The 20,075-nt window shown below is 42.8% G+C and overlaps 1 protein-coding gene across 1 annotated transcript in view; it reads right to left on the bottom strand.

The window, feature by feature from the left end:
- Positions 1–20,075, bottom strand: part of kif26ba (kinesin family member 26Ba) — a 118,348-nt gene that overhangs the window by 97,486 nt on the left and 787 nt on the right. The window contains exon 2 of the mRNA XM_061667518.1: positions 10,862–11,254. Coding sequence (XP_061523502.1) covers positions 10,862–11,254 — 393 coding nt within the window. The remainder of the gene's footprint in view (positions 1–10,861; positions 11,255–20,075) is intronic.

The following is a 20,075-nucleotide window of genomic DNA, read 5'->3' as shown; positions in this document are numbered from 1 at the left end:
TGTCATATGAACACAAAATGGTTGTAAACCAAAGGCCCCCCATCATTTGTAGCTTCTTTCTTCTGAGTCAGCTTGCTAAATGGTGTAATTAGACTAAATAGCTGTCTACTCTGGGTCAATTTGTAAAAAACAACAATGCCACCATTTTAAGAATTTATTAGGGAATTGTATGAATAATTAATATTACGAGTGGGCTATTTTCCAGCAAGATGAACATCACTGCGACAGTGCTAGGGTCATGCACACAATTAATATTTCAACATAATATGTATTATTGTAGTGGTTGAAGCATAGCGCATGCCATTTCATCCATTATTACATTCTCCCAAAATACACACCTTTTTACTTGTATTAGTGCATAACTGTAACACATTTAGCAGTGCAACTTTGCATATGAACACATTGCATTTGCCCTGCGATTGACTGGCGATCAGTCCAGAGTGTACCCCGCCTGACAGACGGCCGGCCGGATGGATGTATACAAATTATAGCTGATAACGGGTTGGACCCTAAACACAAGTACTGTACAGCATACATTTTTCAAAGTAGAGCTAACAAGTAAGAAGTCAGAAAGAAATAGATTTGTTGTTTGAGGTTTTAAGCTGCTAGTTTCACCTCATCCCATATATAAAATTATATTGATATTATTACCTAGCCTACATACCTGAGATGTTAAAGCTATTTTAATGAAAAAGAAGAAAGGAAAAAAAAAATTAATTTGTGCTGACAATTTGTGCTCACTGTTTTACACGTAAATGGAAAGAAACACTTGTTTCTTTTAGTATCTTGTTCATTTTTACTGTTTTACAACAAAAGGTAAAATTTTGGGGGGCAAATATAATGATAGCAACAAAAATAGCTAAATAGTTAAATTTAAGAGCTGAGTTTTAGCCATGCCCCATGGTTTTCTTGATTATGAGTTAAAATCACTTCGAATAAAATTAAGCTTATGCATGTCAAATGGGACATAAAGTATTATGAAATCAACTTTATTTTGTCATGTTCATTGTATTCCTCAGGTAATGTAGCTTGACTGGTACCAGGCATTAAAATGTACAAGAAATTGAAGAAAGATGGCGGGTATATGGTTTTTTTTCATATTTTTATTTTGTTATGGCCAAAACAGATATAAAGTGTGCACAAATTATTCATTTGTGGGTTACATTCTCATGATCGACTTTGACATCTGGTTAAGCAAATGGCGCTCACCGTTGCTGGAAACCTCAACACCTTAAAGGCAAGTGTCATTTAGTCTGATCTTGTCAATAGCCTGCAATGCAAGATTTTTTCAAAGGGACTTTGTAGTTTATTCCCACCCTCAAAAAAACATTTAATCTTACTACTGCATCCCTGTCCATTGTCTTTAGCTGCCCTCTACCTTACTGTTTTCACAGAAGGATCTCTCGATTTGCTTATGCAACTGTCCAGTAAGGAGCTACAAATTTGTGTTACATGGCCACAAATTAGCGGCACGGTGAGCAACTGGTTAGAGCGTCTGCCTCACAGTTCTGGGGTCCGGGGTTCAGTTCCTGGCCCTGCCTGTGTGGAGTTTGCATGTTCTCCCCGTGCCTGTGTGGGTTTTCTCCGGGCAATCCGGTTTCCTCCCACATCCCAAAAACATGCATGGTAGGTTAATTGAAGACTCTAAATTGCCCGTAGTTGTGAATGTGAGTGCGAATGGTTGTTTGTTTGTATGTGCCCTGCGATTGGCTGGCAAACAGTTCAGGGTGTACCCCGCCTCCTACCCGATGATAGCTGGAATAGGCTCCAGCACTCCCGCGACCATTGTGAGGATAAGCGGCTCAGAGAAGTTATGGATGGATGGCCACAAATTAGTATTCTGTGCCCACGTTATATTGACATAGTATCCACAATATTAAAACAAAAGTTCCATGTGCCCCTTTTTTACTTAAAGCACCTGCCCCTCCAAAACTCTCTGCACGCCCCTGCTGAAAGGAAATGTTATCTTGAGACTCAGTGTGTGCCAGACGTTATTTTGTCTTTTTGAAACTGTCTGGGAAAGATGAGTTACATTGTTAAATCGATTATTTGTATTTTTATTTTTATTTTAGCAGTGAATGTTGTTGCTTCGTCAGGGACACAGCAGCATTAAAAGCCATGACGTGACACACCAATTTACGTCTATCACAAAGCTCTAATCTTGTTTCCAGACTCAAACAGACATAAAGGCATGATTTATTTACACACACACACACACAAACTTCTTTGATTAACATAGCATGCATGTTCTTGGAATGTGGGAGGAAGCCATGGTACCTGGAGAAAACTCATGAGAGCATGGAGAGAACATGTAAACTCTACACACGGGTGCTTGAGTAGAGATTTGAACTCAGAACCTTTCGTCTGTAAACGACTAGTCCGCCATGCTGCCCTCTAAATATATAAATGCATTATACAGTACATGTCATTATTTATATTATACTTTGAAGCACAAAAAAAGAAATTTTTTAAATGTACGTTGGATGTAAAAAATAAAATGCTTTTGTACAAGGCATCCTAAAGTGCCTGAAAATGGGAAAAAATAAACTAAATGCATTATACAAAGAAACCAAGAAAAAGTGTTGATTGTATATATTTTGAGTTGGTGGATTTGTAATTCCTATACAAACAATCTCAACTAATATTATTTAGCTAAGCAACATTCAGACTTTTTGCTTCGCTGTTATGTAAAAAAAAAAACTTCTTTGGACTTCTCTCCTCACCTCACCAACTTTGGTCAATATTTCCTGTGTGCATACATTTACTACCATAATGGCCAGAAATTCTTCCAGAGAGATTAAAATAGGACTACTGTACCGTAAATCCCCCAAAAAGTAAAGTTAAATTACAAGTTCTCAAAATAAATAGCTGAATGAGACACGCTTCAATCAAACGTCCCTCTCTTCTCACACATCCATCCACTCACCGTGTTGCTCTATATGGTAATGCATTTCGCACCTGAAAGAGAGGACATTAAGAGGACATGCTCACACTCAATTTCTCTATCTTTGTCTAACACGCACAGATTCACATGAAGGTGATATACAGTATTTCCTCCCTGTCTCTCACCAAGGGGGCATTAATGCGGACGGATATATGTATGCAGCTCACATCTGTCACATGTCGCTGCCGAGGCAACACCAGCTGCTGTGGTTACGGTAGACCTGCCACTGTAGTCTTTTGGGATTAGCCTATTAAAGGGTAGCTAGCTACAGTACCTGCATGCTTGGAGAAGCACATTCTTATATGACTGAGAGCTGGTGTAGTACGAGCTGATAAACTGGGATCTCGGATAAGCGGAGGAAAATGAATGAATGAATGAATATATTGGTTGTTTATTGCAGGGATTATTTGATCTGATTGGACTGCAAGTGGTTTGACCCCTCTTATGTTTTGGAGCCGACAAGTGATCTACAAGTGCATCTACATAAGTCAAACCTCGGTCTTACATTGATCTCAAGGTCAGATCATCTCCTGATTGGATCATTATTAAAATGATTTGTGTGGGTTAGCAGTTAATGCATTCAAGGACAATTCAACCTCTACCGAATGCTGTAATGGGAAGGACTATTGCTTGTTTCACCACATAAGAGTGATTACCAAGAGGATTCAACAGTGCAGCATAAAAAAGCTACATGTTGTGGGAGAAGTCATAATATTTAGTAAAAAGTAATCCTCAAATAATACTTGAGTAAGAGTATGTATTCAGTGAAAAAACTACTCAAGTACTGACTGGTGAGTAACTTCTAATTTACCTATCTACACACACACACACATGCACACATGAACATTAAATAATAGTCACGACTATAAAATGGGGAATATGCAAATAAAAATATTGCCCAATAATAGCATTTTACATTTTTTAATATAAAATAACATAACCTTTGGCAAATTAAGCCACAATGAATGTTCTTAAATTAACTTCCTTTGTTTACAAACGTACTTTTATACCACAAAAGGCTCATCAGACAGAGATGATTAATTATGAAAATATATATAATTTGATTAAATTGAACGTCGACAGTTGGATTCACCGATATTTATCAGCAATGCTGACGTGTGTTTCATTACTCAAAAGCAATTTGACTTCTGCCAATTTACATCGATAAAGTTTAGTTGAATTGAGTTGCGTTTATCTTCAGTGCTGTGCCGACATTGCGGATTGCTTTTCCTTCCGGCTCCTTTTGAATGCGCACAACTGCAATTTGCATTCACACGCTGTAGTCGACCTCCAGGTTTTATTCCAAAGAGACCAACTCAGACTGAGACAGTCTCTTGTGCGTTTAAGTTTGGATATCTTGTAGGCTGAAATGCTAACATTTTAGGCAGACACAAATGGCAGCGCATGACATAGCTGTTCTTTTTGCAGTCCATCTGTTTTTCAATACATTTCCTTTCTTTTCTCTCTGATATTTCTATCATTTTTAATTCTAATTGTGATTTACTACTTACTCTACTGTAAGTAGCAAACGCTACTGCTTAGCGTGTTCAGTCTCCTTCCCAGTCCTCGGACACACACCAGTAGTTCTGGTAAAATCAACATTGTAAGTGCAAGTGTGTGTAGTACATTTCCATAAAAATTCGAAGTTTCAACTATGTCATCTTTGAAGATGATAGCACCCTCAGCAAATCTTCAGTTTGTATTGGGAGAGGAGGGAATATATACACAAACATGGCCTATTATGGCTCTGTTTTTGTATCCCAAAAGTTTAGTTCACTTTATAAACACGCATTATTTTGACTTTTAGAAGATTTGAAACAGATACTGTCCACTTAAAACACACAAATAGTGACCCACTTTCCTGAGCACACACACAGATGAGTTTTTATGACTCGGGTGTGTGAATACGCAGACAGACACACAGTAGAACCACATGGACACAAGCCCTAAGTGAGCACAGCTGTGCTGCCAGATGTGCGTCAGAGTCTTGCGGTCACAAGTGTCTGTGCATGTTGATGCATCTAAAAACTGAAAAAACACTCACTGTTCAATTTAATCCCTCCCCCTGATTGCATTCTAGTGCCTCACACTGTGTAAAACAGCTTTAAGGCTCCTAATACTAAGGCAATTCATTCTGGGGCACTAGTGGATCATGTTTATTTTCATTTTTTTCATTCCATAGTCAAACTGTTAATAAACTTAACCTAGTTGTACAATTGCAAAATTAAGTTAACCACTGTTAAATCAATAAAAACACGCAGCTCTAGCTTTAACTGCAAAGGTGTAATTTAATGACGACTAGCATCGCACGTATACCTCACGCATCTCCATTTTCAAAATTGCCGCACGAGTGTAAAAATGAGTTCACTGTTGTAAAACGTAAAAAGCATTGAAACACTTTATCTTCACTTACGAGGTACGTTGAGTTTTTGACATAATAGTTCCAATTTGAAAATCAACTTTAGAGGGGTGCCGTTCCCTAAATCTCATTATTTATTCCTACGAAAACATATTTGACCTAACATTTCTTGTAATGTGGCACTTTAAAGCTAAAACTGAATTTAAATCCCTAATTGAAGAAAAGACAAATTGATGAGGCACTTAAGGAAGGCAAGAATGTAGTGCAACACAAATGAATCACCTCATTTCTTTCAATAAACAGCTAAAAATGTAAACAAACAATTTGCCCACAGCACTCACCAAGATGGAGAAAAGAATTAGTCGCGACACTGTAGTTTTTTTTTTTTAGTATTACATGTTGAACAATCACAACACAAATACGCTAAACGGTAAACTAGATATAAAAGGTCGACATACCCCTCAAAAGTGTCAGGTTTTTGTGATGTGAAAAATGTAATTTCAAAACTTCTTCCACCACAAATGTGACCTATAACCTGTACAACGCAATCGAAGATAAAAATATATATATAATAAAATAAAACTGAGATAATGTGGTTAGCATATCTGCCTCACAGTTATGAGGACCCGGGTTCAAATCCAGCCTCACCTGTGTGGAGTTTGCATGTTCTCCCCGTGCCTGCGTGGGTTTTCTCCGGGTACTCCGGTTTCCTCCCACATACCAAAAACATGCATGGTAGGTTGATTGAAGAATCTAAATTGCCCTTAGGTGGGAATTTGAGTGTGAATGGTTGTTAGTTTATATGTGCCCTGCGATTGGCTGGCGACCAGTTCAGGGTGTACCCCGCCTCTCGCCCAGAGTCAGCTGGGATAGGCTCCAGCACGCCCGCGACCCTAGTGAGGATAAGCAGTGTGGAAAATGGATGGATGGAGAATGTGGTGCACAAGTATGAATACCCTCTTATAACTAGGATGTGGCTGTGTAACCCTAACCCTGCCACCATTTAAAGTGCCGGTATATAACACCAATAAAGTTCAGCTGTTCTGGTGCGTTTTTCTTAACATTTTTGCTTTCGAGCAGGAGCCTCCAGATTTTATTTGATTTTTTTTTCAATAGCTACTGGCTATTTTGAACTGTTGATAATTCCCTAGTACCAGCTAAAGAAAAAACAGCCCCAAAGCAGGAGGTTGCCACCACTGCTTCACTGTATGATGTTCTTTATTGATGAGCAGTGCTGCGTTTGCACCAAACATACCTTTTGGAATTCTGGCCAAAAAGTTCATCCTTGGTTTCATCGGCCCATAACACATTTTCCCACGTGTTTGAGAGAGTTTGTCACATTAAAGTAGCCACCCCAGAGAAGAGTAATCTTAACAAGCCTGCCAAATTTGAATGAATAAAAAAAAAAAATCGCTAAGTATATAAAGGTTTCAAAACTAGAATAATAAGGGCCACCTCTCAGATGCTGTGGGCGTGTCAAACGGATGTGCCAAAAGGAATCAAACATACTGAGGGGGTGATAGCTTATACGATATAAAATCATGTTAGGAGGCTCAACTTCAAAACTGAATAATGAATAAAAATAAGCACACAAGTCAACTTACCCTCGTCGATGGTGACATAATGACACAGACGAACACGGCTCCTGATGACAGCGGCACGGAAAGAGTCGGCACGACCCCACACACTAGTATCAAGTTACCCACGAAGCCATGTTGTCTCTGGTGAAAGTTTACAAAACTATCCGCCATAAAATGTGCACTGCAGAGTTGGCTGGTGGTGTTTGATGTTTAGCTCGCAATATGCGTGTGTCTTTAAAAAGTCAATTGATGGCTTTTTTGCATTTCCTAATTTTTTGGGAGCTTAAAAAAAAAAAAACGTCACCAAGCTGTTCTGCAAATTGAGACATCCAGCGAAGACGCATTTTCAGGGCGTAGCCATCGTTAGCTTGCTAACTGCACGCTGGAGTGGTAAATGTGGCTTGTTATGGAAGCTAAGCACAGCTAACTCACAACTGAGCAGCCAAACGAAATGATGTCACTTTGTACTTATATAGTGGGGGAGGGAACTCGTGCTAAAAAGTATACGCCCCAGCCCCGTGATGTCACATTACTGTGTTTTAGCCCCACCCACAAAATCAGGAAAATTCAAACGGTAAAAAAGATGCTTAAGCTATATCTCAACAAAGCAGCAGCATATTGTTGTCTTTGCATATATTTTCAGCACTTCAACATATTGTATTTAGAAACAAAACACGGATATCTACTTAAATCCTCTTTAATGGTGTAAAAAGTTCTGAAATGATTGATCTTTGTCTCATCTTTGGGTATATCACAAACACCTGGCATTTGAACAGGGGTGTTTAGACTTATACACTGTGTGCTACCCAATCAACAAAGTTAGCAGACACACATATACAGCATACATCCCAAATGCAAACTATTCAGCAGGAAGAACTGTTGAAGGTCAACATTAGCATACTATTAGCAGCGTTGTGCGTGTGTGTGTTTGTGTGTGTGTACATGTGCGTGCGAGCATGATTCCTCCATGTATTCATATCAGCGAAAAAGAGACAGGCCAACAATGGAGTGTGAGGCGAGGGGTATTCTGACAGTGTGGGGTCATGTATGTCTTTACGTCCTGTGGGAATAACGTGGTCTCATGCTGAAAGAACAAACGCACAAGATGAGCACACAAACACACAAACACACACACACCATCTCAACACTGAATTGTTGCACCAGCATTTTTGGTGAAGGAGAAGGATAATCCGGTCACATCGCTTCTCCAAGAATGTGAATCCTACTTTTATCTGACCCGCAGCGCCTTCAACCTTCAATTCACTGTAAGAAAAAAAGCTTCGAACCACAGACTCAGAAACACACGTGGTCATTCCGCCAGCTGTTGAACTACACTGAGAATGTATCACTTGTTGAGATTGTTGTTCTTATTAACCTGCAGTCTCATCTCTCATTGGCAAGTTAAACAATGATTTTCTTCAGTTTAATTCAGACTGAACTGACACTGAATCTACGGTAAGAAAACATTTATTAGCATAATCAAAATTGAACAAAAAGAGACACTGTATCCTCCAATGTTGATATATCATTTACTGTCACAAAAACACAAAAATATGGACCTGGTCCTAATAAAACTGTGGCCTGTGTTCTATGCACAGAAACGGATGACAATAAATCCAATGTATCTCCCAATGGGATGCAATAATGATCATTGCCAAAAAGGTATTAATTTAACAATATGTTTATTATTGTTTGTATTTTTCAGTGGTGTACACTACAGCTCATATAAAGGGTTTGTATTAATCTTATTAAATTGTGCAAGTGTACTTTATTGAGTGCCCGGTGAGTGCAAAGTTCCTCGTGGAGCAAGTAAAACTTATTTAATTATTTCCGCAACCAATTACTACAATGAAAGTTTAACCACAGTAAGAAAAAATAGCAGTAATCAGACCCAAAAACCCAACTTTACAAATAGCATTCTTAGCAGTCTACCAATCAACAGTCTACATTAGGTCCGATTGTTTTCCTGTTTCCCACTGTCACTGTTTTAACAAGCTCCCACACTGTTCATTACTGACTGCTACTTCCTCTCTGACCCCCCATTTCTATACTTTATTGGTTCCAAAATGATGCATAAAACATGCTTATAGGTTGCCAATTAACTTCGAGCCTGATGTGTGACCCTGCTGTATTCCTAACTGGAAGCTAGTCAGCTGCAGCAGAAGACCCAAAGGCAAAAATGATGCTATTCAAAACCCAGTAAATCAGAGTAATTATCTTTGTGAAGGCGGATACAGTATATCAATTGCAATTCTTCGATGTACAGTACATGAGCACCCAGTGTAATAAATTGATTTTATACAAGGGGGCATGCAGTGACACATAACTAATTTGGATAACTGTGTGGTTGGTCGGTAGTAGCTGCTCGGAATTAGGATCTCGGCTGTGTGAGAATACTTTCCAGTGCTGTTGCAGCAAACACTGATATGATCTTGCAAACTCTTCAGTCAACCGCAGGGTCTGGGGATGGACATAATAATCAATTAACTGATTGTCAAGAATTCGATTGTCAATTGGGGGGAATTGATTGTTTATTGTCTTAAAGCAAATGGGGTGCACAACTTGGCTGCAACCAGCAGAGAGGCTGTTGATTCAGCCTCACCTAGTTTTCTAAAGAAGAACATGACATCTGCTACGGGAAGTTGAGCTACATTCATGAAGACCACGACTATGACGAGGGGTGCAAATAACAATTTTGGTGTGGTTCTCAAAGGAGCGCCTGAGGTTGTTGCTGGGTGCTCCTTTTTTCCCCCGGCTCACCCATCTTTCTGGATGAACTTAAAGACTACAGTAGGGGACCACACGATCAGCTGATTTGGCTGAGGTCTCTTGGGCAGTGGTCCCCAACCTTTTTTGCACAACAGATCAGTTTCACGTGAAGACATATTTTGACTGACTGGCATAGAAACAAAGAAAATTCAACCGTTGCCGCCTCGTGAGTTGCATCAGTTGTGGGAGCGTTCCTCGCTTCTAAACTCAACAAAACTGAAAAAGGAAGAAATCAGTTCATGAAGTGAATACATTCAGTACATTCATATTTACACCTAAGAACAATTTACTTTAGAGTCTATGATTAATCTTATACGCATGTTTTTGGAATGTGGGAGCAAACCAGAGTAGCTGGATAAAAACCACGCAAACTCCACAGGAAGACTGGGGCCCAGATTCAAACCCCCAACCTCACAACAACTGGGTAACCACTTTTTATTAGAATTGACAGTTTTATGCCTAAATTGAACAAAGTTGTTCATTTAGACTTATGTCCATGATTAATATTTTAATGAGAAAATTATTGTGTGCAGATGACAGTGTGAAAAATTATCTACAGTACATGGTGATCAATGTGTGCAGTGTCTGACTTAATCCCTTATAATTAATCAACTCCCAGCCCTCATGATGCACCTATTGCAACTCCCTGTATGGCTGGATTTTAAATTGATTGCATAGATTATCCCTAGGACAATTAAAAACATTTTAAAAAAATAAACCACCTATCAAAGAAAATTTGAAAAGGGAACAAAAGCATAAGGATTAATATTTTGCTCCAAATGCTCTGTGTCCATCATGTTAATTCCCACAAGAAGAGAAAACAAAATACAATAAAGGGAACTCATCTATTTATTGTATAGGTGATGTGATCAATGAGGTAAAATGGGTAACTTCAGCATAAAAATCCAACTAGTCTTGTCTGTGTTTGTGATGGATGAACACCTTCCCTTAATAATAATTTGAGAGCAAACAGCTGTTTGGTCTCCCCTCCTTGTGCAGATGGTCAGTGAGTGTTGGACAAATATGCGCATCTTGATTTATGAGAACAATAACCCAGATTACAGTGCTACACCTAGAGCAAGGTATGATGAGATGAGAGGTCCAATATTTCAAGGGTATGCAAATTAATGAAAGCCAGAGTCCAAATGTCACAGTTAATGAAAAAGTAAGTTATTTTAGGGAGCGCAGCAACACACATAGTGTACGTACCTTGCTGGAGTAAGGTCCCGGGATGAGGAGTTTTAACGCTTGTCTTTTCAGCTCCGTCAGCCTTGTGTTGCAGTTCTCACACCAAATCCCTCTTTCACTCCCAGGAGAACTTCCACTGCCCGAGGCCGGGGAACCCGTCCCAAACCCCGGAGAGCCACCAAGAGAACCCGGAGATCCAGTGCAAATCCCCGGGGAGATGGTCCCTGGCGATCCAGAGAGGGATCCTGGGGAGGAGATCCCCGAGCCAGGAGAAGGGGTGCCCGTAGAGCTGGGCATAGAGCCAGCGCCCTCGGGTGCGGGACGGGAGCTTGACCGGGTGGTTTCCTCGTAAGCCTTTCGGTACCACGTGTCCGGGAAAAAGGAGGCTGATTTGGTGGGGGAAGTGTCGGGCATCTGTGGGACATTTAACACAGGGGAGAGCTTGACTCATAGGAGAGGACGCATTTACCCACTTAGAACGAGCACACGCGTGGAGATCATAACTTGTATTCAAAATGTAACATTTTAATGAATGTTAATATTAAATGAGGCGGCACGGTGGCCGACTGGTTAGAGCGTCAGCCTCACAGTTCTGAGGACCTGGGTTCAATCCCCGGCCCCGCCTGTGTGGAGTTTGCATGTTCTCCCCGTACCTGCGTGGGTTTTCTCCGTGCACTCCGGTTTCCTCCCACATCCCAAAAACATGCATGAATTGGAGACTCTAAATTGCCCGTAGGCATGACTGTGAGTGCGAATGGTTGTTTGTTCCTATGTGCCCTGCGATTGGCTGGCAACCAGTTCAGGGTGTACCCCGCCTATATATATAAGTCTATAAGTATAGACTTTCATTAGATTTAATGTACAGTGGAACCTCTGGGGTCAAACGCAATCAATTGTGGGATGCTGGACAACTTCCATTTTGTTCAGATTTCGAATTTTCCCATAATTTTAATAATGGAACTAGTAATAATCTGTTCAAGTGCCAAGATGTTGCCATCATGAAATGTTTAGTAATTGAGTGATTCCCAACCAGGGTGCTGTGGCACACTAATGGGACCTCACTTTATTTGTCCATAAATCACTTATGAATTACAAATAGACTGTATCTTTGTTAATCTATCTATACCAGCAATGTATAGTGACAGGCATCTTCCATTAGATGGCAGAGGCTACAATAAAACTGTGTATCCACCTGTTGTCCTTCATATAACAGAATAAGTCATTGCTTTCTGTGAATATTTTAGCTTTGTGTTGAACTGAAAAAGCCTATATTTCACTCTAATTAAACTTGTAAATAAATGGAGAGGAGATCATCATTATTTATATATATATAAATATCCATCCATCCATTTTCTGAGCCGCTTCTCCTCACTAGGGTCGCGGGAGTGCTGGAGCCTATCCCAGCTATCATCGGGCAGGAGGCGGGGTACAGCCTGAACTGGTTGCCAGCCAATCGCAGGGCACATACAAACAAACAACATTCGCACTCACATTCACACCTACGGGCAATTTAGAGTCCCCAATTAATGCATGTTTTTGGGATGTGGGAGGAAACCGGAGTGCTATATATAAATATATAAATATATATATATATAAATATATATATATATATATATATATATATATATATATATATATAATTTCTTCATACTTTTTGGGAGAATTTTGTTGGTGTGTTGTGAGACCTTTCCAATGTAAAATAGGTGCCTTCGCTAAATCAAGGTTGGGAAATACTGTATTAATTGACTTAATTTAGTGTTTAAAAATTTTGACATTCTAAATGTGAAATCTCATGAGAAAATAAGTTTACCACCTTAAATATTAAGACATAAAACAATAAGACACTCTTAACCTTGATGATGACTTGCATGAGTGAATAACTAATCTTGTTTTTTATTTCTCTCACATGTCTATGAAGAAGGACAGTACTTCATAATAGTGGTTAGCATGTCTGCCTCACAGTCGAGAGGTTCTGGGTTGGAATCTCAGCACAGGCCTACCAGTGTGGAATTGACATGTTCTCCATATGCTTGCGTGGGTTTTCTTCAGGTCCTATATATATATATATATATATATATATATATATATATATATATATATATATATATGTGTGTGTGTGTGTGTGTATAAGGTATATATATATATATATATATATATATATATATATATATATATATATATATACACTGTTACTGTGTGTGTGCGTATATATATATATATATATATATATATATATATATATATATATATATATATATATATATATATATATATATATATATATATATATATACAGTATAAGGTAATTTCTTTAGTAATTTCTTGGACCTAACCCCAGCGCATTTGAAAGTGTCACATCTGCGTTGGTATGGGCGTCATCATAGCCGACTTTAATTCTGTTCAATCGAAGCAGCTTCTCTCATTCCCTTTAAAAGCAGCGCAATAGTTTCGCATGAACACGTCTATATACAGAAGAGGACACAGTGATGCATTTGTGACTGGAGCGGCTACCCTAGACTGAAAGTCCCCCTCTCTTGTGTGTTTTGTCTAAAACACCCCCACCCAGCTTCCCCCCCACTGGGAGAAAAAGTTGCATCAGCACAACTCTTCGACGACTGGTTTTTGAGGGGCAGCAACCAAACCTTGGCCACACGACACAATATTTTCTGGCTGCGCCACTGGCGAGCCAGTATGTGGGATGATTTAAAATATATAATGATGATGATAATGAGCCGTCACCTTGAGCCGTCACCTTGTCGTGGTGGAGGGGTTTGTGTGTCCCAGTGATCCTAGGAGCTAAGCTGTCTGGGGCTTTATGCCCCTGGCAGGATCACCCATGACAAACAGGTCCTAGGTGAGGGACCAGACAGAGCACGGCTCAAAGACCCCTAATGATGACGACAAACAATGGACTTCGTATTCCCTTGCCCGGACGCGGGTCACCTGGGCCCCCCACTGGAGCCAGGCCTGGTGGTGGGGCTCGAAGGCGAGCACCTGGTGGCCGGGCCTGCACTCATGGGGCCCGGCCGGGCACAGCCCGAAAGGGTAACGTGGGTCCCCCTTCCCATGGGCTCACCACCTGTGGGAGGGGCCATAGGGGTCGCGTGCAGTGTGAACTGGGCGGTGGCCGAAGGCGGGGACCTTGGCGATCCGATCCCCGGCTACAGAAGCTGGCTCTAGGGACGTGGAATGTCACCTCTCTGGCAGGGAAGGAGCCCGAGCTGGTGTGTGAGATCGAGAAGTTCCGACTAGATATAGTCGGACTCTCCTCCGCACACAGCTTGGGCTCTGGTACCAGTCCTCTCGAGAGGGGTTGGACTCTCTTCCACTCTGGAGTTGCCCACGGTGAGAGGCGCCGAGCAGGTGTGGGTATACTTATTGCCTCCCGGCTCGGCACCTGTACGTTGGGGTTCACCCTGGTGGAGGAGAGGGTAGCCTCCCTCCACCTTCGGGTGGGGGGACGGGTCCTGACTGTTGTTTGTGCCTATGCACCAAACAGCAGTTCAGAGTACCCACCCTTTTTGGAGTCCTTGGAGGGGGTGCTGGAGAGCGCTCCCGCTGGGGACTCCATTGTTCTGTTGGAGGACTTCAATGCTCATGTGGGCAATGACAGTGAGACCTGGAAGGGCATGATTGGGAGGAACGGCCCCACCGATCAGAACCCGAGCGGTGTTCTGTTATTGGACTTGTGTGCTCGTCATGGATTGTCCATAACGAACACCATGTTCAAGCATAAGGGTGTCCACACGTGCACTTGGCACCAGGACACCCTAGGTCGCAGTTCGATGATCGGCTTTGTGGCCGTGTCATCGGACTTGCGGCCACATGTCTTGGACACTCGGGTGAAGAGAGGGGCGGAGCTGTCAACTGATCACCACCTGGTGGTGAGTTGGCTCCGATGGTGGGGGAAGATGCCGGTCCGACGTCGCAGGTATTGTGAGGGTCTGCTGGGAACGTCTGGCAGAATCCCCTGTCAGAAGGAGTTTCAACTCCCACCTCCGACAGAACTTTGCTCATGTTCCGGGGGAGGCTGGGGACATCGAGTCCGAGTGGACCATGTTCCACGCCTCCATTGCTGAGGCGGCCGACCGGAGCTGTGGCCGTAAGGTGGTCGGTGCCTGTCGTGGCGGCAATCCCCGAACCCGTTGGTAGACACCAACGGTGAGGGATGCCGTCAAGCTGAAGAAGGAGTCCTATTGGGCCTTTTTGGCCTGTGGGACTCCTGAGGCAGCTGATGGGTACCGGCTGGCCAAGCGGAATGCAGCTCTGGTGGTCGCTGAAGCCAAAACTCGGGTATGGGAGGAGTTCGGTGAGGCCATGGAGAAAGACTTCCGGACGGCTTCGAGGAAATTCTGGTCCACCATCCGACGTCTCTGGAGAGGAAGCAGTGCACCACCAACACTGTGTATAGTGGGGATGGGGCACTGCTGACCTGGACTCGGGACGTTGTGAGTCGGTGGGGAGAATACTTCGAAGACCTCCTCAATTCCACCGACACGCGTTCCCATGAGGAAGCAGAGTGTGGGTTCTCTGAGACGGGCTCTCCTATCTCTGGGTTTGAGGTCACCGAGGTAGTTAAAAAGCTCCTCGGTGGCAGGGCCCCGGGGGTGGATGAGATTTGCCCGGAGTTCCTAAAGGCTCTGGATGTTGTGGGGCAACCCTGGTTGACACGCCTCTGCAACATCGCGTGGACATCGGGGACAGTGCCTTGGCAGACTGGGGTGGTGGACCCCTTTTTTAAGGAGGGGGACCGGAGGGTGTGTTCCAACTACAGGGGGATCACACTGCTCAACCTCCCTGGTAAGGTCTATTCAGGGGTGCTGGAGAGGAGGGTCCGTTGGGAAGTCAAATCTCAGATTCAGGAGGAGCAGTGTGGTTTTCGTCCTGGCCGTGGAACAGTGGACCAGCTCTACACCCTCGGCAGGGTCCTCGAGGGTGCATGAGAGTTCGCCCAACCAGTCTACATGTGTTTTGTGGACTTGGAGAAGGCGTCCGACCGTGTCCCTCGGGGAGTCCTGTGGAGGGTGCTTCAGAAGTATGGGGTACCGAACCCCCTGATACGGGTTTGGTCCGCATATCCGACAGTAAGTCGGACTCGTTCCCGGTGAGGGTTGGACTCCGCCAAGGCTGCCCTTTGTCGCCGATTCTGTTCATAACTTTTATGGACAGGATTTCTAGCCACAGACAAGGCGTAGAGGGGGTCCGGTTTGGTGGCCTCAGTATTGCATCTCTGCTTTTTGCTGATGATGTGGTTCTGTTGGCTTCATCAAGCCGTGAGCTCCAACTCTCACTGGAGCAGTTCGCAGCCGAGTGTGAAGCGGCTGGGATGAGAATCAGCACCTCCAAATCTGAGACCATGGTCCTCAGTCGGAAAAGGGTGGCATACCCTCTCCAGGTCGGGGATGAGATCCTGCCCCAAGTGGAGGAGTTCAAGTATCTTGGGGTCTTGTTCACGAGTGAGGGAAGAATCGACACACGGATCGGTGCAGCGTCTGCAGCGATGCGGACTTTGTATCGGTCTGTTGTGGTAAAGAAGGAGCTAAGCCGAAAGGCGAAGCTCTCAATTTACCGGTCGATCTTCGTTCCTACCCTCACCTATGGTCATGAGCTGTGGGTCGTGACCGAAAGAACGAGATCCCGGATACAAGCGGCCGAAATGAGTTTCCTCCGCAGGGTGTCCGGGCTCTCCCTTAGAGATAGGGTGAGAAGCTCGGTCATCCGGGAGGATCTCAGAGTAGAGCCGCTGCTCCTCCGCATTGAGAGGAGCCAGATGAGGTGGCTGGGGCATCTGATTCGGATGCCTCCCGGACGCCTCCCTGGTGAGGTGTTCCGGGCACGTCCCACCGGGAGGAGACCCCGGGGACGACCCAGGACACGCTGGAGAGACTACGTCTTTCGGCTGGCCTGGGAACGCCTCGAGATCCCTCCGGAAGAGCTGGATGAAGTGGCTGGGGAGAGGGAAGTCTGGGCGTCCCTGCTAAAGCTACTGCCCCAGCGACCCGACCCGGATAAGCGGTAGAAAATGGATGGATGGATGGATGATGATGATTATGATAATAATAATAATGCGTTCAATGAAGTGATTTTGACAATGATTCAGATGGTTGCGTGCCCACGGTTTAAAAAAAGTTTGTCATCCACCACACATGTCCGAAGAGCTTGTGTGTCTTTCTGCCTACAAAATCGCTTTAGCTCACCTGTGCCAAAACTTAGACGTGGTCCCAGTAAGCGTTGGTTTAGACAGATTTTCTGACACCAAAATCGTACTCTGTCAAGCACACCTCCAAGGCCACACCCTCGCCACGCTGACATGCTCAGCGTGGCACAGAAGTTGGCAAACACGCACCGAGTCTTGCGCTTGGATGAAATCAAGCTGCGCCCTCTACTAAAATACTGTAGAGCCCATAGAAGTAATCTTTTGATTAAAATCTTGATCAACTTCCGAGGTGTACGATTACAGAGGGGTTTGACCTAAAGGTTTCACTGGATATCAGCCAGGTGCAACATTATAACCACTTGCACAATTTAATGAGATTCGATACAAGTAGACATACTGTACTAGAAACAACTCTTCGTATGATGTAGGACAATATTATCTTTGGCTCTCATTAAAGAATTATTTATTTTGGAAAAATATTTACATATGTAGACTTAGCGAACCTGTTTGCGTTGAAGAATTTATTCTCAAACTTTCTTTCGAAAGTCACAACAGTCAAGACGCAAGATTCTGTTTGCTGACGAGTGTTATTAATACTTAACCGAGACTACTCCTCAAACTCATGAGAACATCAAATGAGCCACAAAGAGTTGGGGTATTGATGTGGTGGCACTGCGGTTCCTGTAATTTCTCATATGCAGTATAATAATATGAGTTGGAAAGACTGAGATGACGTAAGGTTTACAAGAGAGAAGAGTTTCACAGTTTGTAACCATTATTAGGTGCTAGGCATGTGTGTGTAACTGATCCATCCATCCATTTTCTGAGCCACTTCTCCTCACTAGGGTCGCGGGCGTGCTGGAGCCTATTCCAGCTATCTTTGGGCAGGAGGCAGGGTACACCCTGAACTGGTTGCCAGCCAATCGCAGGGCACATAAAAACAAACAACCATTCGCACTCACATTCAAACCTACGGGCAAGTTAGAGTCATCAATTTACCTACCATGCATGTTTTTGAGGATGAGGGAGGAAACCCTAGTGCCCGGAGAAAACCCATGCAGGCAGAGAGAACATGCTGAACTCCACACAGGCGGGGCCGGGGATTGAACCACGGTCCTCAAAACTGTGAGACAGACACTCTAACCAGTCGCACACCGTCCCTGTGTGTAACTGATAGTTGCTAATTCTCAGTTTGTGTGGAGGTCAAGATCATTTAGAGCTGCTTGTGACAATGCATATACAGTAGCGGTTAAATGACAATATCACTAAGCAACCACTATGCAGTCATAGATGGGGCTCTAGTAGGGGTCTACAGTATATCTGTCTTATGTGAGATATTCTACACGTTATGTACCCCATTTAGCCAGTTGTGGTACAAATGATGGTATTACCATGGCTGTAAAGGTACAGGTACACTGTATGGAGAAAATATCAATGCACTGGGGAAAACCCATCCATCCATTTTCTGTACAGCTTATCCTTTTGAGGATAAGCTGTACAGGAGCCTATCCCAGCTGACTTTTTGGGCGAAAGACAGATTTCACCCTGGATTGGTCACGAGCCAATAAAAGGGCACACAGAAAGACACTTATTGGGAAACTTTTTTCATCAAAATCTCAGATACCGGCTTCGATTCAGGGCTCATTTGGTTCGTCAAAGTACAAATCCTGAAATTCACCCAAAACGGCTGGCTCAAGCCAAAATGGCAATTTTGTGCATGGGTCTTTGAGACTTTTGTCGTGTGTCCTGTTATGATTAAAATTTACACCTAATTTCGTGTCAATTCATGAAACTAACTGGTGTTGGGGGTGATTTTTTTCCCCAACTTTCCAACAGGGCTGTACTGAGTATGGGTTATTTACATTTCTGGGATGGGGAAGGGGCTCCTCCTCAGAACCCTTAAAATACATACCGGTACATATTAACCAGGATATGTACGCTTGTGAAAACTGGTGAGTTTTGGGCATGTTGAGGCAATACGTCAATTCATTTGTTGTAATAATAACATCACACACATTAAAAGAGGGCCTTTCCACTAGCTAGTGCTTGGACCTGAATAAAACCTCTGAAAAATGATTATGTAAAGCCCCAAACCATTTAAACTACAAATGCAAACAATATATAATAAGAAACATTTGTCTGATGATTAAATCATCCATCCATCTATTTTCTATAGGGCTTGTTCTCATTAGGGTCATGCATTGAGCTGGAGCCAATCCTAGCTGACTTTGGATACAAGGTTGAGTACACCCAGGACTGATCGCCAGTCAATCACAGGGCACGTATAGATAAACAACCACTCACACTCACACTTACCCCTGTGGACGGTTTAGAGCACGGGTGTCAAACTCAAGGCCCGGGGGCCACATCCGGCCCGCGAAAGCAAATCAAGTGTGTCGACTTCATTTTTCTTGCCAAAATAACAACATTGCAAATTGTCTTCCCTTTTATATAACGTTGATTGCAAACATTTTTGTTACCAATCCCCATTCCAAAATAAACTGAATTAACAACTTTTTACTGGCTTCTGGTTTCAAATATAGTTATTCATCAATTTTTTTTGTGTGTATATGTAATAATATGAGGCAATTGTACATTTACTTTATATGTGTTCGTGCTCATGACGGCCCTCCGAGGGAAACCATAACTGCGATGTGGCTCGCAGCAAAAATTAGTTTGACACCCCTGATTTAGAGTCTTCAATAAACCTGAATGTGGGAAGAAGCCGGAGTACCCAGAAAAAAACCCACACAGCAAGCAAACGCCATACATCGGGCCCAAAATGAGATTGAGACCCAGAACCTTTTGATGTAATAACCACAGTTCTACTGTGCTGTGGTCCCCGAAGGCAAATCAAGTGTGTTCTATGATACCTGCTTAAATCTGTAATAAAACATTAAATTCTCATTTGTAACAACCAATAACATTGACATATTGCATTTTTTTTTGTTACCAAACCCCCTTCTACAGCAACTTGAGCAATAGTTGAAGAAACTATTATCTGACTTCTGATTTCAAAACTACTAATTCATCAATTTGTTGTGTATATGTATTAATATGACAAGGAGATTAAACATT

This window comes from Phycodurus eques, chromosome 2 (assembly GCF_024500275.1).
Source record: "Phycodurus eques isolate BA_2022a chromosome 2, UOR_Pequ_1.1, whole genome shotgun sequence".
NCBI classification, from domain to species: domain Eukaryota; kingdom Metazoa; phylum Chordata; class Actinopteri; order Syngnathiformes; family Syngnathidae; genus Phycodurus; species Phycodurus eques.
The sequence above is the reverse complement of the archived record's forward strand: the minus strand, read 5'-3'. Positions and strand labels throughout refer to the sequence as shown.